The 22,824-nt window shown below is 37.1% G+C and overlaps 2 protein-coding genes across 3 annotated transcripts; one reads left to right on the top strand and one right to left on the bottom strand.

Annotated features, from left to right (window-relative positions):
- Nucleotides 1-10,061: 10,061 nt before the first annotated feature.
- Nucleotides 10,062-15,304, bottom strand: LOC104896046 (putative receptor-like protein kinase At3g47110). Of its 2 annotated transcripts, XM_048645781.2 has the most exons (5): nucleotides 13,616-15,302; nucleotides 11,636-12,124; nucleotides 11,178-11,545; nucleotides 11,027-11,083; nucleotides 10,062-10,864 (listed from the first exon to the last, which is right to left on the bottom strand). In XM_048645781.2, the coding sequence occupies exons 1-4, from the start codon at nucleotides 14,292-14,294 to the stop codon at nucleotides 11,078-11,080; spliced, it is 1,542 nt and encodes a 513-aa protein (XP_048501738.1). In that variant the 5' UTR covers nucleotides 14,295-15,302; the 3' UTR covers nucleotides 10,062-10,864; nucleotides 11,027-11,077. The 2 variants fall into 2 exon arrangements, with proteins under 2 accessions (XP_048501738.1, XP_048501736.1); XM_048645779.2 differs by having other exon boundaries at nucleotides 10,064-10,864; nucleotides 11,636-15,304.
- Nucleotides 15,305-17,918: 2,614 nt separating this feature from the next.
- LOC125498850 (protein FAR1-RELATED SEQUENCE 5-like) lies at nucleotides 17,919-20,210 on the top strand. The gene has a single exon (XM_048647147.1). It carries the CDS (start codon nucleotides 17,919-17,921, stop codon nucleotides 20,208-20,210), a length of 2,292 nt encoding a protein of 763 aa, XP_048503104.1.
- The last annotated feature ends 2,614 nt before the right edge of the window (nucleotides 20,211-22,824 follow it).

Raw genomic sequence — 22,824 nt, 5'->3', positions numbered from 1 at the left:
CACTCTCGACTGCCTACACAAGTTGAAATATACCGAGAAGGACGTGACCTCGACTAGCCAACCACTGATAGGCTTCGGGGGAGGATATGTCTACCCCCTCGGGTTCGCAAAGCTAGCTGTACGTAAGACTCGAGGAGGCAGGAAAGGTAAGGAGCCAACCAGTCGACTTTCTATTAGTAGTTGACACCCCGCTACCTTATAATGCTATCATGGGTAGGCCCACGATGAACAAGATAAAGGTAATTATCTCGGTATACCAATTACTCTTGTAATATGAAACAGACAAAGGTCATGTCAGGAAGATCTACAGAGACTAGTAGACATCTCGGGAGTGTTATACAAACAGTTTTAAAACTAGCATGCTAGAAGAACGTCCGTATAAGAGAAAGAGTACCGGCCTTGGGGTCTACATTTTCGAAAATCCCAAATCATATGAACAACCCCGACTAGTAGAGGAGGACGAAGAAGTAATAATAGATCAGGAAGCCGGGCATGTGTTGAGGATTGGTACAAATCTCAGCCCCGTGATCAGAGAGGAACTCATCTGTACCTTACGAGATTTTAAAGATGTATTTGCTTATTCAGCTTCTGATATGCAAGGACTGGGCCCTGAATTCGCGTCTCATGAGTTAAACATCAAAGAAGGGTTCCACCCTATCAAGCATAAACTTAGGCACTAGGGGCCCGAGAGGAATGCAGCGGCAGCTGCAGAAGTTAAGAAGTCGTTGGAGGCAGGAATCATCGAAGAATGCCACTATACCGAGTGGTTGGCCAATGTGGTGCTGGTAAAGAAAGCAAGTGAAGCGTGGCGCATGTGTGTCGACTTCATGGATTTGAACAAAGGCATGTACAAAGGACAAACCATCCATTACCAAAGATTGACAGACTAATTGATTCAACCGGTGGTCACGAGTTGCTCAGCTTCATGGACGCCAACGCGGGATATCACCATATCCCGATGGCGGAAAAGGACCGAGCGCATACTGCTTTCGTTACCGCTCAAGGCGTATACTGCTACAAAATGATTCCCTTCGGGCTAAAAATTGCATGAGCTACATATTAACGAACAATCACGCACCAAGCTCTTTAAAGCAACTCGGAAGCAATATTGAGGTATATGTGGATGACATGATCGTAAAGAGTAAAAGGATGACGGACCATGTAAGTGATCTCAGAGAAACAATGAACACCCTCAGGCGTCATGGTACGAAATTGAACCCCAAGAAGTGTGTATTCAGGGTGAAAGGGGGTAAATGTCTCGGGTTCCAAGTGGACGAAAGAAGAACCGAGGCAAATCCCGACAAAATCAACGTCGTGTTGAACATGTCCTCATCGAGAAATGTGAGAGAAGTACAGAGGCTAACGGGGTGTCTAGCAGCGTTTGGCCGCCTTTTATCCCAGTCAGCAGACAAGAGCCTACTTTTCTTCAGGGCATCAAAAAGAAAAGAGCTTGACTGGGATAGCTGTAACACCCCGATAATTCTCTCTTTTTAGAAAATACCTTTATAATATACAAGTAGAGAATTACACAAGTATTATCGCCCGTGTGATAACGTATCGGCTTATTCAGAATTTTGCAGCGGAAAACAATTAACTAAACTTTAACTTTATTAAAACTCAATAAGTAAATAAACAAAGGTTGGTGAACATATTGCGCCACACGCGCAAAATAGGTGTAAGCCCGAGGGACTCACAAATTGCTACAAACCCATTAATTGTCAGCCATCTGTTAGGAAGGAGGTTGGTAAGGGTCGGTTGGTAAGCATTGAGGAGATCTCGTATGAAAGGATGCAAAGGACTACAGGCTCTGCTGATACACCGATAAGCACCCCAACGGAGGCGTCAAGACCGACTCGCTGTGCTTCACCCGAACAACAACATAGAGGTCTTGAATCCATAACTTAGTCCCCGCATATTTGAGGATTCTCTCCATGTATTTCAAAAAGACAGGGTCGGGGTAATAAGTATGAGGGCCTCCCTCGGGGTCCCATGGAGAATACTCACAGCTTGAAGTTATAGGATCCTCCTCGCCGTCGTGTCTCTCGGACACCATCACTACACCATCAAAAATACGCCTATCTAAGTAACTCCTAACATAAGTCCTTTGCGCAATCAACACCTCCCAAGGACCCGGGATCACACCTTCGGATAAAGAATCTGAAGGGCTGGGTAAAGGAACTGTAACAGTCCAACATTTTAAGCAATTTTCTTAAATAGTAATTATGATTATTAGTTTAACTAATGGTTTTTAATCTGCTTAATGATTATTGAGTTTATTGAACTCTTGAAATTATAATTTCAAGATCAAAGTTGGATTCTAGCTTAATTATGAAATTACAAAAATGCCTTTTGTTTTCTTAAAAAAAAAATGATGAAAAGAGGAACCCATTTTTCTCTCTCCTCGTGCCTTAGTGAGGTGCAGCCAAGTAGAACAAATTTGTGAGTTGTCAAACCACCAAAAGCTTATTCAGATTTTCAAAGCATACATATTTTAGCAAATCAATCTCAATTCTGGTAATTCATCCCCAAAGAATTGAAGAAACCCAAACCATTCTAGATTCTTCTCAACCTCACGGTTCCTTCCTTAAATCTGAATTCTCTCTCTCTCCTCGACTGGCTGCTCGTGACCCTCGCCGGAATCTGGCGCTCATGCTCTTCAATCTTTGCTTCACCATTATTGTTGCTCGCACCTGTTCTTTCTCTCTCCTCTGTTATTTTCTCTCTCATGCGTCTGTGCTGCTGTCGTCGGTGTTAACCGAAATTTCGGCACCATCGATGCTACTGTTTTCGGTGCTCTTTGCCGGCGAGTTGTCGCCATTGTCCTAGGGTGTTGCTGTCGTGGTTGACCGTGTTGTGGTGTTGGTTGTTCTTAAATTCGTTTCTCTCCTCTGTTCAATTGTTGCTGCTATTGGGTTATAATCCTATCTCCAAAATCAGAATCTTATTCGATTGAAGGTAAAAGATGAACTTTTTTGTCTCTTTAATTCAAGATTAGATATGGTCTAAGCTTATTTTCAACAACTGAAAGTATGAACTTTGAGTAAATTGTTTTTAAACTAATATTGGTTTAATAACTAAGATAATATAGTTCAAGAACTTAGTAAACTATAATTTGCAGATCAATCAATTATTTTTTGGTAAAGTTAAAGATTGTGTCTTTCTTTTAAGTTAATGGATTGAATTAAGGTTTATTCTCTGTATTGGTATTTCTTAAGTTATTTATGAAATCATATTTCAATAAATTATGTGGTTTAATATATTTTCTGTAAATTAGAGTGGAAACTAGAATTATCAGGTGTCGTCGAAAATGTGAGTTGGTTAGGGATCGAAATGGTTTGCATATAAGGGTTGTATTAGTTTATAGAAGAGTTTAGGAAGTTTGGGTAATAAGAATGAATGTTAATTGTTGTTATTATTGTTTTGAGGTTAATGTTGGAGTATGGCTATGGAGATAATGTTCGGATTTTGAGCTATACTTGGTTATCAAATGTCGAAATATTGGAGGTTTGTCAATAAAGGATTGAATTGCGATTTGAGGTAACCTTTATGTTCAGCAAAACATATTTACATGCCCGTGTGTGTATGTTGTCTTTTTGATATCGTATCATTGTTTATAGTCATGGCCATGGTTATAGATGCATATTTATAAGTTAATTGTGAATTGATATTTGATGGTTATGAAAGAATAATACTTTTGTTATGTTATTAGAATTGTTCGGAAACTATAAAGTATTCTAGAAATGTGATTTGAGTATGATAATGAGAAAATGTTTCGAAATGGTTTTAGCTGGCTTAGTTTATGAACTGAGATGAATAAAGGGCAAGGTACAGGTGGAGTAAAATGATTCGTATATGAGTTAAGACCAGATTAGGTCGAATATTACGTTAAGTTATGTTATAAGCCTGTACTTGCCAGCGATTTATGTAATGTGATTAAGCTATGCCAGCAATATATTTAAAAGATGAATTATTTCCGAACAATTACCAAGTTGTTTCTGATATGAAAAATGTTTACGAACCAAAACCGTTTTGACGGGCTGAAGTAAAGTTACTGAGTTTTTCGCTCATTTTAGTTTTGCGTTTTGTTTTGTATTTTCGTCTGTAATTTGCAGGTGTATGTTTGGATTTCTGGAAGAATGAAGAGAAAGAGTTTTCAGTTAAGAGATGGAAATTAAATTAGAGATTTGAAGTTATATTTAGAATATAATTATTGAATATCAAGTTCTCATTTGATATTAACTATTGTATTGTTTTGGGATTTTGAGTAAAGTAATATATAATCAGGTATTGGCTTTGAAGTTATTATGTTGTGGGCCCTGACCCACAGGTCCAGGATCGGTTTAAGGTTTATGTTTCCGCTGCGAGTAAATAGTTAATTCGAGGTTATTAAGTGTTAATTGAGTTTCATGAATGTTAAGTATGATTAGCTAGCAGCTCGGAAGTGCAGGCTGTTACAGGAACCGCCTCGGGCACCGCCGAGGGATCCGGACAGGGTATCCGAATACTAACTAAGAAACCCTCTTCCCCTCGAATCTCCTCCGAGAATTGCGGAGGAGAAGAGGCAAGAGTACTCGACGCCGACTCGGGGTCCATACCAAGGAGTTCGATCTACGACATAAACAATAATGAAATAATGCACAAAGAAAAGCGTACCTTCTCGGGAATAATAAAACACTGGACGAGTGCAGAAAGACGCAAGGACGAACTTGGGGCAAGAACTTGAGTAAACGATTACAGAGAGAATAGAGAGAGAAAGAGGCAAGAGAGAGATTGAGCAATTTCACAATTGACAAACTATGTACGAAAAATTGACTCTTTCCCCCCTCTATATAGAGCCATCTCCGTTCCGCGTCGCAACAACCTCTACACCACCATTAGCAGTCCCATGAAAGACAAGCTTATAATAAGCCAGACCAAAAACAAAAATTCAAAGACCCAAAAACAAAAATCCAAAGGCCCAAATGCACAAATCCAAAGGCCAAAAAACGCAAATCCAAAGCCTAGTATCATGAAAAGGGTCAATGGTCAAATTTGGTCGACACCCCAGTCAACGGTCAATGGTCAACCAATGGAAGGTTGACCGACGTTGTACCCATATATTTGGCCCACAATTGGCTAAATATGTTTAAGAACAACTCGGGGTTCCCCTAGAAGGGCTCATTAGCCCCCAAGTCGTCACTTCCTCCTCGGCCTAGCCAGGGGGCTCAAATACCTTAGCTATCAATCAACTAGGCACTCTCTTAACCAACTCGGGGTTTCCAATAGAAGGGCTCATTAGCCCCGGCCCCGAGTTGTCACCTACCCTCCTTGGCCTGGCCAAAGGGCTCAAATGCCCTAGCTATCAATCATCTAGGCGCTCTCCTAACCAACTCGGGATTCCCCATAGAATGCTTCATTAGCCCCCAAGTTGTCACCTACCCTCCTTGGCCTGGCCAAGGGGCTCAAATGCCTTAGATATCAATTAGCCAGGCACTCTCCTGAACAACTCGGGGTTCCCCTAGAAGGGCTCATTAGCCCCCAAGTCGTCACTTCCTCCTCGGCCTAGCCAAGGGGCTCAAATACCTTAGCTATCAATCAACTAGGCACTCTCTTAACCAACTCGGGGTTCCCAATAGAAGGGCTCATTAGCCCCGGCGCCGAGTTGTCACCTACCCTCCTTGGCCAGGCCAAAGGGCTCAAATGCCTTAGCTATCAATCATCTAGGCGCTCTCCTAACCAACTCGGGATTCCCCATAGAAAGTATCATTAGCCCCCAAGTTGTCACCTACCCTCCTTGGCCTGGCCAAGGGCCTCAAATGCCCTAGCTATCAATCAGCTAGGCACCCTCATGACCAACTCGAGGTTCCTAATAAAAGGGCTCATTATCCCCCGAGTTGTCATATACCCTCTTTGGTCTAGCCAAGGGGATCAAATGCATCGTCTTGACTAACTTGGGGTTCCCCTAGGGAGGCCCCTCAACACCGAAGTTGACACCTACCCCACAGCTTGAAACCCTGACAAACACGAGGTCAGGATCTACCCTTTGAAGGGGTCCCCACTCACTCGGGATTTCACTAGAGCACCCAGGCATACCCGGGGTCAAAGTGTCCCGAACTCACCCATGACCAGGCCCAATAAATATTAGAAGAAATTCCCCAAGGCTTAGGCTACAGGTCCCCAAAAAGGTCCATCAGCTTTTCAAGAGTAAGATAACTTTACCCTAAAAAGATGACAACTTTCCCAGTTATTGGGCTGCTCCCCCAAAAGGGTTTCCAATCTGGGGGGTTCCCAACATTATAAATAACAACAATCTCATCAATGAACATGTATTGAATTCTCATCTAACAAAACTAAAGCATTTCTTTCTAGACTAGCTTACTTTCTCTCTCTAGCATGTCACTGACTTGAGCGTTGTAGGGGCTTTTCCGGGAACATCCCCGGGCCAGTTTTTCCTTGTTTTGCAGAACTCCTTGTGACAAGACTCGGGATTACATTCTAATTCGGGATTTGACTTTCTCACATAACACAATACTCTTTTGATCACTAGTTTCTTAGCCGAAACAAGAGATTAATAACTAAATTAATTCAATATTATATAATTGACCTTAAGTAACACATTTAGGTAACACTTTTCAAATTGTAGATTTTCTATATATTAAGTAACACTTTTGTAACACTTTGTCCATTTGTGAATTTATGGTAACACTTTTATAATGTGTAACATTTTATAGTAATACTTCTGAAATGGTAACACTATAAACTTTGTAATAGGTAACATTTTTGAAATAGTAACACTAGGATTCTTAAAATAGGTAACACTTCTAAAATACTAACACTAAAAACTGTAAAATAGGGACTTTAAAATTTTCCTGTAATTAATTATCTTTTAAATATTTGTTGTAGGTTAATAAAAATTTTTAAAAAAAAATACTAAGCCAAACATCCATTAACCATTGGCGGTTTTGGTGCAATTCTTTGAGTGTACGAAAGTCAAAAAATAATACTAAGCCAAACATCTATTATTTTCCTCGGTTAATTGAACCAAAATAAACCCCTTTCCCCCTGTAATTAGTCGGCCAACCCAAAATCCCAACCCAGCCTCTCCCTCTCTTCGGACTCTTCCACCCTCCCCGTGAAAATAACCAAAACCCCCGCCCTAATCTCTTTCATTCACCGAGCCTTCTCTCTCTCTTCTCTCGCGCGTCGGTGCTAACGGCTGCAGGTCGGCGGTGCTGCCGCCTTGGCCTAGTCCTTCGTCGCTGGTCGTCAAACCCGCGTTTCCTTTCCCCTCGTGGCGCATTGTGTCGGCGTCGCACCGCCTTGCCTCACCGCTGAATTCTGCTCGCTGGAGTGCGCGTCCACCTGCGTTCTCTTTCCTCCAGTCGTGACTAGAGTTGTGTCGTTGTTGATGTCGATTTCTCACTCCCCTACTCCTGTCTTTTTGTGCGCTGATGGTGGTGTGCACTTTCTCTGTCCTTCGTCGCGGTGCTGCTGCCGCCGCCGTCGTTTCTGTCCAGTGTGGCAAAGAGGTGGTGTTTGTCACACCTCAACTTCTTGTTGTTTACATTCCCAAGGTACTAACCCTTGTATCTCTATTTTGAATTGAGTTTTACATTATTAGGGTTTAAAATTCTGATTAGTATATTAATTAAGATATTATGGTTGATTAACTTATGTTGTGATGGTGATATTGTGCTAGTTGAGCATATGAATGTGGAATTATGCAGATTATTGATGTGGTATTGATGTGGGGGTATGTATTGTTGTTATGGTTATTTTAGTGGTAGCAGTTGTGGTTTTTATTGTGGTTTTTGGTGTTGGTGGTGAAGGTGGTGATGCACTCTTTTTGTTATTGAGGATGTGTTGTTGTTGGTGATGGGTTGTTATGGTAGTTGTTGTTGGGGTGGTGGTTAGTGTTGCTATGATTATGGTTGATGATGTTAAATAGTGTTGCTTGTGAATTGATATTTCAACTTGATTTGTATTTGTGTTGGTTGATTGAGTAAATATGGTATTTTGGTTGTGAATTGGTTGTGATGAACTCAAATTGGAATAGTTCCTTCAATTTACTAATAAACATAGTGGATGTGTTGTTGGTTATGGTAAAGAATTATGATTGGAACTTCTTAAGTTAGTTCAATAAAAAATACTAGTTTATTTCATTTAATTAATGGGAATCCTTATTCTAGTTATATTGAATAGTAAGTTATACAATTGGATAATGTTCTTAATTAGAAATTGTCATTTAGATTATTGAACTGGTTTATACTAAGAAAGTGAATTGGACTAATTCTTGAAATGAGTTTTATTGAGTGATGGTTATTGATATCCATTAACATAATTGCGGTGAAATGATGGGATTGGGTTATGGAGTTGAAACGTGATGAGTTACACATAGAAGACTATTATTAGGGAATGGGAAGGATAATTTAGTCGTCTCATGATCACCGAATTTTAATTAAACTTACTGAGATTTCTTAGTTAGGTTGAATATGTTGCATCACTAAATGATGTGAAGGAATTGATATTGAGACAACTTTAAGATTATGGACTGTAAGCATCGGATTGTAATTAGTTCATTATGTGACTGAATCAGAAATGTTAATATAGTAATGTAGTAGGAGATTGTAATAAGAATGTTAGTTCAATTAGTTTATTTACAACTCTGATCAGTGGGGAATGGTTCTTTGGTATTATGGTTGTTGTTATTGTGATAATGATTTACTTGTAACTAGAATGGTTTTCTACTATTGGTTTAGTAAAGCACTAAGAAGGTATCATTTCGATGAAAGCTTAGACTAAGATGTATTAATGGATTAAAAAAAATTAGCTTCTAATAAATGGCAGAGTATCGGTTGGAATTGTTCAATGGTGATTGAAAATAATTATTTGAGTAGACTTTAAAAGTAAATGAATTTAATTAGTTTACTCACATGAAGTTAGAAAGAGAATCAACTAGTTCTTAGTAATAATATAAAGAGCAAGGAAGTTAGTTTACCCGACTATGGGTTAGATTAGTGAAGACATGTTTAATAATGTATTTTAGTTGGATAACTATAATGGGATAATATAATAAAGTTGGACTATTTGACTAGTGTTCACTAAGGTAAATTAGTGTGTGAGTTCAACTATATAAATAAATGTAAGTTGTGAATTACTTTAAAGAACTTCCACTTAGATAATGGAATTGTTTTCTAAGTAGTAATGAGATAAACTCGCTAAGTATGATTATATATGGGGATGGTCCGTAAATGAGTTTGTCGTTGAATCTTTTATTTGGAATTCAACTAATGGTATAGTATGAAGCATGTTTAATTGTTTTCATTAATCAACATTAGTGGAAGGAAAATAATAAATACTTTTACTGCTCTTTCAAGGATTTAGATTATGTATTTATTACTTGCGTTTCTATTACTATATAAAGGTTTTAATATTTTGTATGATTTGTTTATGCGGAATACTTGAGTATTAACGTTTATTATTGTGGTGATGATTTAGCAAGGTTTTTACACTTTCATCTAACTGAACATATGGGTGCACCAAGTATATCACTAGTTCTATATATATATATATATTTTGACAGACTAGATTTGTTATCATATAAGACTTTGAAGTTTTTTTTTTCCTTATTGCAGGATGATGTAAATAATGGCGGATTAGAGTAGCAAGCATGCATGATACCTCAAGAAGCATGCATACATCGATAATGGAATTGAAGAATAATGAAAGAATGACCTTAAGATTGATTTAGGTTTATTTAAGGAGAGATATATATTATGATTTTATGATTTAATTTTCAGATTAACTATCTATATTTTGGATGCAATGGTATGTTTTCGATTGAGTATACTCTTTGGCTCATTTTTTACAATGGTCGTTGAGTATTTCTACTCATTTATATCAATAATATCATTTTATTCCTCTTCAATTATTACGTTTATAAGTTTTACTATTATTATTATTGTATATATGCCGATAAATTAAAAAATGTTACTATAAGATATGTGAAATAGAAATGTTACACTATAAAACTAGCTGAAAAGAAGTGTTGCCAAATATCTAATAGAGTGTTACATATGCTGATTTAAAATGATACATAATATTTAACAAAGTGTTACTATAAGTCAAGAGATGACATAGAAAATGCTACTATGGACGAAAAAGTGTTACATAAAACATTATTAGTAACACTGTAAAAATGTTACATTAGATTGAAAAAAGTGTTACGTTAGAGAATTTTGAGTAACACTTGAGAAAGTGAAACATTAGTATTGGAAAGTGTTACCTTAGAGAATAGGTAGTACAGGCAGATGTTTCACTTACAAAAGTGTTACATATGACCTAAAGCAATACTTTTAGGCCTTTAAGTAACACTTTTGGGGTGATACTTTTAGGCCAATTATGCACTAGTGTAAATCCAGCTACCATGAATGTATGAAAACTGAAAATAGATTGCTGTTTCACTAAATGGTTTTAAGAAAAAACAAAAGAGTATAAAAAAAAAAAGCAAAAGGTAATCCTGCACCTATATTACAAAAATATCTCTCGTAATTTTTGTAAAACTTACATAGTACAACGAAACTCTATATCTATTCAAAGTATTTTGCCTATCATGGTCGAATATCCCTCTATTATATCTTTCCGAAATGGTAAGAAAGTTGCATTGGTACCTGACTCGAGAGTACAAATGCGTGATTGTTCTTATGATTCACCACTATTAATGAATTACACAGTAAAACATACACATAAAGTAAAGGTTGGCGGGTGGGGGTGGGGGTTGGGGTTGGGGGAGCAGTAGTTTGATAAGTGGTGCTGAGGATCTTATCCTTGTTCCTCCTTCCTCTTTAGCTGCCCCAAAAACTTCAACTGCTGCTAAGTGCAACGCCTATATTACAAAGATACTTATCAAAAATACAGCTGCTCATTTTAGTCCCTAAATATTCTAAACCTTGAACACTTCACGTTTTGGTTTTAAGGGAATTCCATCTTAAAGCAAAATCAGTTCCTGTAAAACCATCCTATACAAGTATTAATACAAAGTACTTACTCATTGTCGGTTTTATGTTGATATCTCATATACCTCAGCTACCTAGCAAAGTCATTTCTGCAAGAGCTCGGAAACATCAGTAAGTGAAAAAGTTTAGCATATCAGCATTTAAACAAAAATCATACTCAAATATTACTTCAATAGTTTGTACCTTGCTTTGCATTATGCCTGTAACATCTAGCTCATTGAGGACATCCCTAGTTATTTGTAGCTCTTCAATGACATCTTCAATTCTCATTCGATCTTGTGGTGACTCCACAGAACATTTTACTCCGATTTCAATGACAGACTTTATGCACCCAAGTTTTCTGTCAATCTTATTGCTTGCACTAACACCATCATCTAGGAGCGTTGGGTCAATGTGATCAGACAATGCTGCTGATTTTGCATACTTATGCAGGTCTAAATCTCCTTCGAACATTGTATCAATGGGACTTTTGGCAGTCATCATCTCTATCAGCACAATACCGTAACTATAAATGTCGCCTTCCTTTGATACCATGCTTCCTAGACCATACTCTGCTCAAAACAGAACTATTTAGAGCAGAGGAAAAAATAAATAATTAAATAAATACTAGTTTGCCTCTTGAGTGTTTTTACGTTGTTTACCTGGAGCAGCATATCCAACTGTCCCTTTCACTGCAACTGAACTACTGTTATTTGCAATTGTATGTGAATAAAATCTGGCTAGCCCAAAGTCCCCAACATTGGCAACCATGTCAGCGTCGAGTAGAATGTTGCTTGGTTTGAGGTCGCAATGGATTATGGGGACTTGGCAGCTGTTGTGCAGATAATCCAGTGCACTTGCCACATCAATGGCAATGTTTACTCTTTGAAGGAGGCTTAAAGGCCTGTGATGATGGTCGATGTGAATCCACTGTTGAAGATTTCCGTTTGGCATGAACTCGTAAACCAGTGCCTTGAATTCATTGCCTTGAAAGTCAGCACTCGAGCAGGCGGTGACAATCTTAAGAAGGTTCCTATGGCGGATATTCCTCAGCGTTTCACACTCCGCCATGAAACTCTTTGTAGCTGCTTCTTCTTCAAGGTTGATAACTTTAACAGCCACAACCATACTGCTCTCAGGATCAAGAACTCCTTTATAAACACAACCAAAACGTCCAGCACCCAGTAAATTTGCTTGAGAAAATCTGTCTGTTGCTTTTAGAAGCATGGCATAAGATACTTTAAAGAAGGGCTCTTTCAGGTTAAACGATGATATCTGAGATAGCTTGTTTTGTTTCCTCCTAAAACAAAGCAGGAAGTATACTAATGACATTGTCGACACACCGACAATCAATGAAGCTACCACAATTATCACGGTCACGGCAACAGACAATCTACCAGTCCTTTTAGATTCTGTTTCGGTAGTATTGTTGTGACATCTTGGCAAATGAAGCTCAGGAATCCCTCCACAAAGCTTGTTATTCCTCAAAATTTTCAGGGCGGTATAATTTGAAAAAACACCAATTCTAGGGACCTCGCCTTCAAAGTTATTAAAAGATAAATCTAGTGCCATCAATGAAAATCTAGCCAAAAAATCTGGTATCACACCATATAATCTGTTATTAGATAAATTTAAAAAACTCAGGCTGGTTAAAGACTTGAAAGATTGAGGAATATTTCCACTGAACAAATTCCCTCCCATCGATAGGCTAACAAGGCTAGTACAACCACTAAGGCTTGTAGGAAGCTCCCCAGAGAAGGCATTTTCTGATATGTCGAGTGCCACTAAATTGCTCAGTTGAGTGATTTCTACTGGGATAACTCCTTGTAGACGGTTTTGATGCAAATTTAGCTCAATTAGCATTGAAGCATGAAATAGATGAGGAGATAAAGCTCCATTAAGGTTGTTATGTGTAAGTGACAAATATAACAAATTTGTACAGTTTCCTAGACTTGTGGGTATCATTCCTTCAAACTTATTGTGTCCCAAATAAAGCCAACTCAACCACGATAAGTTTCCCAACGAGTAAGGGATGTTTCCAATGAGATTATTTTTCCTACAGTTAAAAGCTTGTAGTTCTGTTACTTTTATTCCTATTAAAGGTGAAAGATGTCCTGTCAGTTGATTTTGTTCCAGGTTTAGCCGTTTTAAGTGAATGAGGTTGAATAATCCTCTGGGAATATTTCCGCTAATTTGATTTTGTCCAAATTCTAGCTCAGTGAGTTCAGTGGTCAAGTTACCAAGAGATTCAGGCAGGATCCCACCAAAGTTATTGGAAGAACATTGCAATAATTGTAAATGGGAACAGTTAATAAGAGTTTGTAGAAAGCTTAAGTCATCCGCTTCTCCTATCCCTAAATAGTTGAAGGAAACATCAAAGTATAACAAATTGGGCATGCTTCCAGCACTAAACATGATTTTCCCAGTAAAATTGTTAGAATAGACACTTAGTTCCACAAGTTGAGTAAGGTTTGAAAGAGAGGATGGCAGATTTCCATGGAAAAAATTCTCACCTATGGAGAAGATGGTGAGTCGAGGAAATCGAAACCCAATATCTAAGGGGAGAATTCCCTCGAATCGATTTATACTTATATCAAATACTTGAAGATGAGAAAGATTGTAAAATGAAGGAGGAATAGTACCTGAAATCTTATTGTCTCCAACACTAAAAAAAGTTAGATTTTTTAAAGTTGCTCCAATATTGTTTGGAATGCTTCCTTGAAAGTAATTATAAGAGGCAGACAATCTTTGCAGGGAAGTCATATTTATAATAACGGAATTGATTAAGTCCCCTGTAAGTCGGTTTTTATGAATTGTTAAAACCTCTAACTTAGACAGGAGGCCAAGTTGATGTGGAATTGCTCCAAAAAGATGGTTGCCTGCTAGACCAAGTCCCTTGAGGTTGATACAGTTAGATATGTTGGCCGGGATTTCTCCTTCAAAGGTGTTATTCTCTAAACCAAGATATCTTAACCTAAGAAGATGACCAATTTGAGATGGTATGTGGCCTGTAAAAGTATTGTTGGTTAGATAGAAATGGTGAAGGAAACTCAAGTTTCCTACATAAGGTGACACAGTTCCAACCAAATCTTTGGAGACAAGACGGATGCTCACAACTCGGTCAGGATGCCTGGTTCCACAAGTGACACCATACCACTGACATACCGGAAGGGAGTGATTCCATGAGTTTAAAATACCATGAGGGTCATCACTAATCTGAGACTTAATCGCTAAGAGAGCAACACGATCTACATCATCAGGTATGGTGGAATATATCAGGCTTAAGAAATAGATAAGCAAACAAGGGAAGCTGAAATTCATGTCTGATATGATTTCACTTTTGTATCAGAGATGAAGGGTTTTAGCTGATTTTTTTTGTTTTCCCCAAGTACTTGGAGTTTTATGGCATAAGTACCTAATATGCATAAAGCCATAGATATATAGTGATCAAGAAAACTTTTCAGGTAGGTATTTATTTGACAAAAACGCTACCAGTGATTCGTAAATTCAATGTATTTGTCCTATCCTTTCCTTGTCTTCAAATTTAATTAAAGTCATTCACATTGTATGTTATGGACAGATAAAAAGATATGGTCCTAATCGTTGAAATTTGTGGATTAGTGTTGAATGTTTTAGTTAGTGATTTTTTTGTCTTACTGCGAGGAGATTTCCACCGTCTTCAGCGAGTGGACTAATCTCCTGCAGGAGTTTGCATGGGTACTTCAAAGGGCAGCATCCCTCCCCACTGGGATTTTTTCAATACCCAAACTCGAATCCGAGACCTTGGTTAAGGAGCGAGAGACCCTTAACCACTCACACCAACCCCAGTTGGTAATGTTTTAATTAGTGGGTCTATTAATTAATTAGTTTTATTATGTTCTATTCTGTTAATTTTTTGTTTGTGGGATATGATGCTGAACCATGAGTGATGAGTTCCACACTTCCACTAACTCCTAATGTCTAGCATGTTCCTAGGTCTAAGGTAAGATTAGTTTGTTCCTCATTATGCCTACATCAGGCCTTCGACGCTCATCGTACTGCGTTCACAATGGAAATAACTTGCTGAGTAAAAGTATTTTCATCCCAAACACTAATCTTATCATAGATATGGTATTTCCTAATTAGCCAGTTACTAATAGGGGTTGATATGGACTTCAATATAACAAGGTCTAAAAAATGTTAACAACTGAAATCTCACCATGCTTTTACTTACTGTCGCCCTAAAAATCAATAAGTTTCTAACTATATATCCCCAGTTCTGTCTCTTCTCCTACTTCACTTTCACCTACCACCTGTTGGGTGTTCTCCCTAGCTTGCACATGCATATATATATATATATATATATATATATAGAGTCGGGATCCGGTGAGAATGAATAGTTATGTGAGAATAGTTAAATATGTGAGAATTAACTAGAACCGTTAGATTAGAAAAGACTTAACGGCTGCGATTTGGCCATAGCAATAATAACAAAACTGAATTTTCTCAGCAATTCTTTAGCGGCAACATTTCAAGCGTGAACAGTACTTCTCTCATTGAGGAAAAAATCAAAAAAATTACCTCTCATCATCGACGGATTATTACAAACAAAAATCTGAACTTTTCTGATCGAAATTCATCCATCAAGTAATCATCATCAGGTACGAAGTGTAGAAGTAATTCATGGAATTCGATTTTTTTAAAAATTGATGTACTTGCGTTCTAGAGTTAATTCATGGATTCTATAATTATAGTTATGGTTTTCGCATTTTTTAATAGAAAATTCGGTCTTTTAGAGAGTATACTTGATGGTGATGGATTGTCACTGGAATTTTTGTTCATATTCAACTTTTTCTCACATTATTATGAGTAAATTTCTTAATTTTAGGTTTGAATTTGCATCTTTTGTTCTATTCCATTGAATGTGTGGAATGTGTTTTGGAGGATTAATTATTATTAGGTTATTGATGCAAATTTTATGACTTTACTTTGCTTGCTATTCTTTCCTAAATTCGCTTGTATAGACTACTTGTTGATGGATGCCATGCCAGTTGAATTAAATTTTGAGACTCGTATGTGTTTGTACTGCAATCTGATGACTTTGGACATGTACATCATATGTTTACTACATGTACATCATATGTTTACTACATGTACATCAGTTTTGAACTAACATATGTTGACCTTCGTTGGCTTAAATTTTAGGTATGAATGTTATAAATTCATGCTGAAGAATGGCCTTCATCATATGTAAATTTGTTGTCCAGTGCATGAGCCACTATACCCATCACCTGCATTACAATATTGAAAAAGTTAAAGATTCAGTAATCTAAATTTCATGTCAATCATCATATTTGAATTGCATCTAACTTTTTTTCTTCATGGAATATCTGGAATTTTTTCTCAGGTTGTATTTGGTTAGCCCAACAATCTGGAGGATTATATGTGTAAAATTCTAATGATAAGTGTCTACTTTATGGCCAGTAATGTAAATGATTCCTGAGCAGAAAATCAGATTTTTATTTTTGGTTCTCTGGGAGTTTAGTAAACTATATCAATCGCCTCAAATATATGGCTTAAACATGATAACAAAAGAAGAGGTCCTTTTCATATTAAACACAAAAAACCAATACTGGGCTATTTTTATCCTGAATAATATGTCCACAAAAAATTAAGGAAAAGTAATTGTTCATGTTAGAATAGATATAAAAGCACGAAATTAAGTTTCTTCCTCTACTAGTACCTAAGTGAGATAACATTCTTCTATTATGGCAAACTTCATATGACTTGTTAACTTGGTGGTGGGAATTCATGCCTAGAAAGTTGTTATTGCCTGCTTATGGCTTGCTAATATTTCTAATTTTTTTATTTGAAGTGGCGCGTGGAAGGATCTGGAACTCAAAGAATACAACTTTAATGCTAAAACTTGTTGTGTGTTCATACTTGAATTAAATAAGCTAGCTGCAATACTGCTCGTCTGGAGTTCTTCCACCTGAAAATGGTCATTTGCATCCATTAATCAAGGTTAGATGTCAGCATTATTTGGATTCTCTCCTGTGCAGATAGTTGTGTCACACCATGTGCCTTTGGTTGCAACCAATTTATATTAAGCTTGAATGCGATTTACTGACTAATATGTGATTGAGGCTGTCGGTATGCTGATTATTTGGTTAGAAGGTTTTCTTGCACTATGTTTAGTTACATCCTCTGCTTGAATCTGAGTACTACGTACTGGAAACCATAAAGAGTTGGGTGTACTACATTCAAATGAGTTTGGTCATGTACATCGGTGCTACACTACATGTACATTAGTGCTACACTACATGTACATCGGTGCTACACTACAAGTACATTAAATCTCAAGGACAATATTAAGTATTTCTTTTTTAACTGAGTTCTAATTTCACCCATGTGCTTAGAATGTTATTATGAATGTTTGGCATTGAAGAAGAGAGTTTATTTTAAGTGAGTTGGTCATGTACATTTCTTTTAATAGAGTTGGAACTCATGTACATTAGGTCTTTACCATATGTACATCATAGGTAACATACAAGTACATTAAATCTCTTATAAATATAAAAGTTGGTTTTGGGGCAATAACATACACAACATGAAATGTGATTTTATTTTGTCTTTCAATTAAAATTTTGGTGTCTTTTTCTAGATTAATTTGAAGATTTCATGGAAACTCAACCTATGATTATGGAAGACGCTAATCAACATACTCCAACAACACAAGTAGCAGGTAAATGATTGGCTTTCTCCTATGTGAGAATAAGAATTTCATTCATAGATGTTTATCAATTTCAAAATTAAAGATTTCTCCTATATGTTAGTTTGTGACTTTTTTGATGACTATTATGCTAGTTTAGCACTATATTAAAAATTAGTGTGCATAAGATGAAACTACTATATGCATTCTTGTCTACTGTTTTGCATATTTTAAGCTTAATTCATATATGATATATGCTTTCCTTTTCAGCTGAGAGTGCTCTAGTACTTAGTTCTTTCAATACTAGTACATGGGTTACACCTAGAGCACGCCCTTTTGTCACCCCGGGAGGAACAAGGGAGTGGATGCCTTTGTGCTCTAATGAGTTAACACCTGTGTTGGGGATGAAGTTTGATACTTTGGAAGAAGGGATTAAATTTTATGATGCTTATGCTCTACATTGTGGCTTCAACACTCGAAAGTCGACAACTAACAAGAACAAAAGTGGTGTTGTTGCAATAAAATATTGCTTATGCAATAAGGCGGGTTTTAAAGAGAAGCGTAAGACAAAGAATGAGGATAAGCCCAAAGAACAAGAGGATGGAAAAGCTACTACTAGAAAAAGGTTGGTGACAAGAGTGGGGTGTAAAGCTCAGTTAGTTCTTAAGATTCGTGAAGAAGGTGGATATTTTGTGAAAAACTTCTATGAAGGACACACCCACCCTCTTTACACACCGAGTTGTAGAAAATTTCAGAAGCAAGGTAGAAAAATGACAATTTTGCACAAGAAGTTCGTAGTTGACAATTCAAAGTTGAATATTGGGCCAACAAAAAGTTTTAGAATCTTAAAAGAGAATGTTGGTGGATACGACAATATCGGAGCTTCAAAGCAAGATTTCAAGAATTTCTCAAGAGATCTAAAAGCATATATTGATGGCTCTGATGCTCAAATGTTTGTGGACAACTTTAAAATGAAAAAATTGCTTTGGGGTGCCTTCTTTTATGACTTTGAGGTAGATGATGAGCAATGTCTCACTAAGGCTTTTTGGGCGGATCCCATTTGTAGGAAAAACTATGCTTTGTTTGGGGATATGGTCTCCTTTGATACCACTTATGAGACTAACCGGTACAATATGGTCTTTGGGCCTTTTACCGGTGTCGATCACCATAAAAGATGTATCACATTTGGTGCCGGTTTCACTGCCAAGGAAGACATAAGCTCCTTTGAGTGGTTGTTTACCACTTTCTTGAAGGCAATGGGAAATAATGAACCCACTTGTTTGATAACGGACCAAGATCCGGCGATGAAAGTTGCAGTGAGGAAAGTGTTTGAAAAAACGGAGCATCGGTTTTGCATGTGGCATATTATGGAGAAGGTGTCGCTCAAAATGGACCGAGATCTTCTTAAAGAAACTGACTTTCATGAAAAGTTACGTTTATGTGTGTGGGACCTAGGATTGGAGCCTTTAGAATTTGAAGAAAAATGGAATAAACTGATTGGTGAGTTTAAGTTGGAACATGAGTGGCTAACTGAGTTGTATAAGATAAGAAAGCTATGGATCCCTGCTTATTTTAGAGATTTATTCTTGGGTGGGATAATGAAGACAACTTCAAGGTCGGAAAGTGAAAATCATTTCTTTACCTCCTTCACTAATCCCCATGTTACTCTTGTAGAGTTCTACATGCGCTTCGAAACTGCAATGGATTCACAAAGACACTCACAAGCTGAATTTGACAATGACTCCAAGAATAAATTTCCAGAATGCAAGACACCATTACTCATTGAGAAGCATGCTTCAGAGGTGTTTACTTGCTCTATATTTTATCAAGTTCAAGAGGAGGTGTATAATGCTTGTTTTTCTTGTGGGATTGAAGAGTTCAGAAGAGAAAATGACTTGGAAATTGCCAAGATTAATGAGGTGAATCGTAAAAGAACTTTTGAGGTGGTGTTTAATAACACTAATTATGAAACGAATTGTTCATGCAAGATGTTTCAAAGACATGGCTTACCTTGTAGGCATATGGTTTGGGTATGGAAGGCAAAGAACCTAACCATGATTCCCGATAAATACGTTCTTAACAGATGGACTAAAATGGCAACAAAAAAGCCAATCTTTGACTTGGAAGGAAATATTTTAGACCAATGCACTAGATTGGTGGACAAGAAGAAAACTTTGAATGAGTTATGGTCTGAGATCTATAGTTTTGTAAGTGTCGCTGAGCAAAATGAAGAAGATCTCGCTGAACTTGTTAAAAACCTTCGGGACTTGAGATTGGACATGGAGGCCAAAAAGAGTGCAAACAACACTCGTAGCAAAACACAAGACATAGAGCTCCTAATTGGATCAGTGGCGCCTAGTGAAATAACCATCAAACCCCCCAAGATATCAAGTAACAAGGGTAGTGGCACTAGAAGTGGAAAAAGGATAAAAGGAGAGAGAGAGAAGGCAATTGAGCAACATCAAAAGAAAAAGAGGCTATGTAGCGCTTGTGGAGAGCTTGGATACCATGACCTTCGAAATTGTCCGTCAAAGATATCTTCATGATCTAAGGTAACTAGAAACTCATTTCTATTTTGATTTTATCGATGTCTATTATGTTTATCGGTCCTTGAATGTTATTGTTACTTGGTTCACATTAATTAAGCCATGATAGACCTATATTACGTAAGTAAACCAAGAGTGCTGGGTGTAGTTAGCTATTAGCTATAAACCTATATTACAAACTTTATTTCTTTTTGATGACTTGTGCTCAAGGACTCCTGAATGTTCTGTTGTGGTATGCTGTCCAAATGCTCAATGATCGATGCAGACAACATAACCTTATGTTCCTGGTTATTTTTAAACCCTTGAACCTAAATTGTCAATGATTCCATTTTCTGATTACACCTAATTACATCAGCATAAAAATATGAACTAGAAGACACACCAAGTCTGCTAGTGTATTTTTGTTTCTGCATCCTAATTTCCTTTGTACCCTATCTTTTTCAGTGTATTAGTTCAATGACTGTTTCAATTGATATATGCTTGATTGATTTCTTCCAGATCCATAATTGCTGAGAAAGTTTAGTCACTGAAAGTCTATATAGATGGTGATGGATATGCTGGAATTCATTTATTAAATGGTTTGTTTATTATGTTGCAAGCTTTTAGTTCAGTATGAAGCTAGCCCTTCATTTAGCAATAAGTATTTTTTGAATATACATCAGAGATGGCTTGAATGTACATTACTGATATCTTCAATGTACATCAAATGTCAAGCCTTGAATAGCTCTGTGCTGATTGTACTAAGGATGAAGTCCTTTTTTCTTTAGAATTGTTATTTTAGGTCCTTTTTTCTTTAGAATTGTTATTTTAGTTTGCTTTATGATCCAAGTTATTGTAGTGCTACCTTCGTTTGGATTTAGTTGTCGCGTTATTAGTTAAGATTACGTTGTCAATTTTTTTGGGACTTTTTGAAAACTCCGTGGTAAGAAGAATTTTTCTTGTGCATTGTCTTCGTGCAAGATACTCACCCACACGCCCAACAAGCAACCCCCCCCCCCTCCCGAACCACATTGAAATTATGCTTTCACAAAAATTTGAACCTTGATCTCTCATGTGAGAGATAGTAAACGAGACTATTGGACCCAAAGAATCACGGCCAAGATTACGTTGTCAAATGCCTAATACCAATCTAGAGAAGAGTAGATATAATTTGTTGCTTGGCTAATGGATGTTTTTGGTGTTGAACTCTACTCCTATTGGCTGCCACAATAGGGGAATTGCATTGTACTTTGTCTCAATTTTAAAAAGCAACATAACCAAAATTATTATTAAAAAAAGAGTCACGCTAAATTTTTTTTTTGTTGCAACTTGTGTTTGTAGTTTTCTCTTTTTTTCTTGTCAAACTTTGTACATTTTGACAGTAGTTTCTCATAAGCATATAGATAAATATAATAAGTCTTTCTTGAATGTACTTCAAAGATGGCTTGAATGTACATCAGAGATGGTTTGAATGTACATTACTGATATCTTCAATGTACATCAAATGTCAAGCCTTGAATAGCTCTGTGCTGATTGTACTAAGGATGAAATCCTTTGTGTGGTTTCTAATTTAAACGAGGATACATCTATTCATGGTGTTATTGTGCAACTCCCTCTTCCTCAAGTAACTCCCAAAACCAACTCAATTTTGTTGATCCTCTTCGTATATATGACTTTGGCACACATATTAAGGCAACGGAAAATGTAGACTCATATGAGAGACAAGTGGTCCCAAAGACCATGTAAAAGAGTTGATATATGAGAGGGAAAAATTACTAAAAATAGGTATCTTGTGCTTAATAGTAAACTTCTACAAAAGGGAAATGTATTGATTAATGAAGGGACTGGATGAAGTATAACAGACTTCATCCATCTCTCAAAGTTGCTTCTTTTTCATACGATCTCCTAGATCCTACATGACTGTATTCCGATATATATAAGGGAGAATTTACGGTCAAATTTTTTGTGAAGTTTTATGTTTTAAAGCAAATGGGAAATCATGTGTAGGACGAAGGGAGCGTTATTTAAGTACACATCATTTGGTTCCCTATCTAGTTCTAAAAATAGAAAAAAAATTTGAATTCTCTTTTGATGTTTCCCATATAATGCTGCAGGTGTTGTTTTGGATAAACCAGTGTGAGGCCACATATCACTGTAACAAACTACTCAACGTCAGCATCAAATGTTCAGGCAAAGATCATGGCACCTGCCTATCACTGCTAACTCCAGATGGTTCGAGTCCTTCAGTCCTAGATCTATTCCATGTTAAAACTCACATTCATATGTCTTAGGCGTGCTGGTCATGGGTTTCCCCCTCCTGAATCCGCATCAGGCTCAAAAATTATCATCTTTGTGTTGTTGCACTCCATGATGCATATTGTCTCAGATATATAATGGTTTAACTTCTTGTATGATATCTTGGGAGAAGAATGTTTTGTATCACTACATAATGAGGTATATTTTAGTGTTTGGAACGAATTATTTCTTGTAGCCGAATTCTACAAGCTGCTCCTTTCAACATTTTTTGGAGGAAGTCAATGTAGTCTGCTTCTTACTTCTTAGCATTAATAAAGCAAAACAACAAAAGAATCTATTTGCTCTTGGATTTGGAAGTTCACAGGTTTGCTAGCTGACA

This window comes from Beta vulgaris, chromosome 6 (assembly GCF_026745355.1).
Source record: "Beta vulgaris subsp. vulgaris cultivar EL10 chromosome 6, EL10.2, whole genome shotgun sequence".
Lineage (NCBI taxonomy): Eukaryota > Viridiplantae > Streptophyta > Magnoliopsida > Caryophyllales > Amaranthaceae > Beta > Beta vulgaris.
Note: the sequence above shows the minus strand (reverse complement) of the source record. Positions and strands in the feature narration are given on the sequence as shown.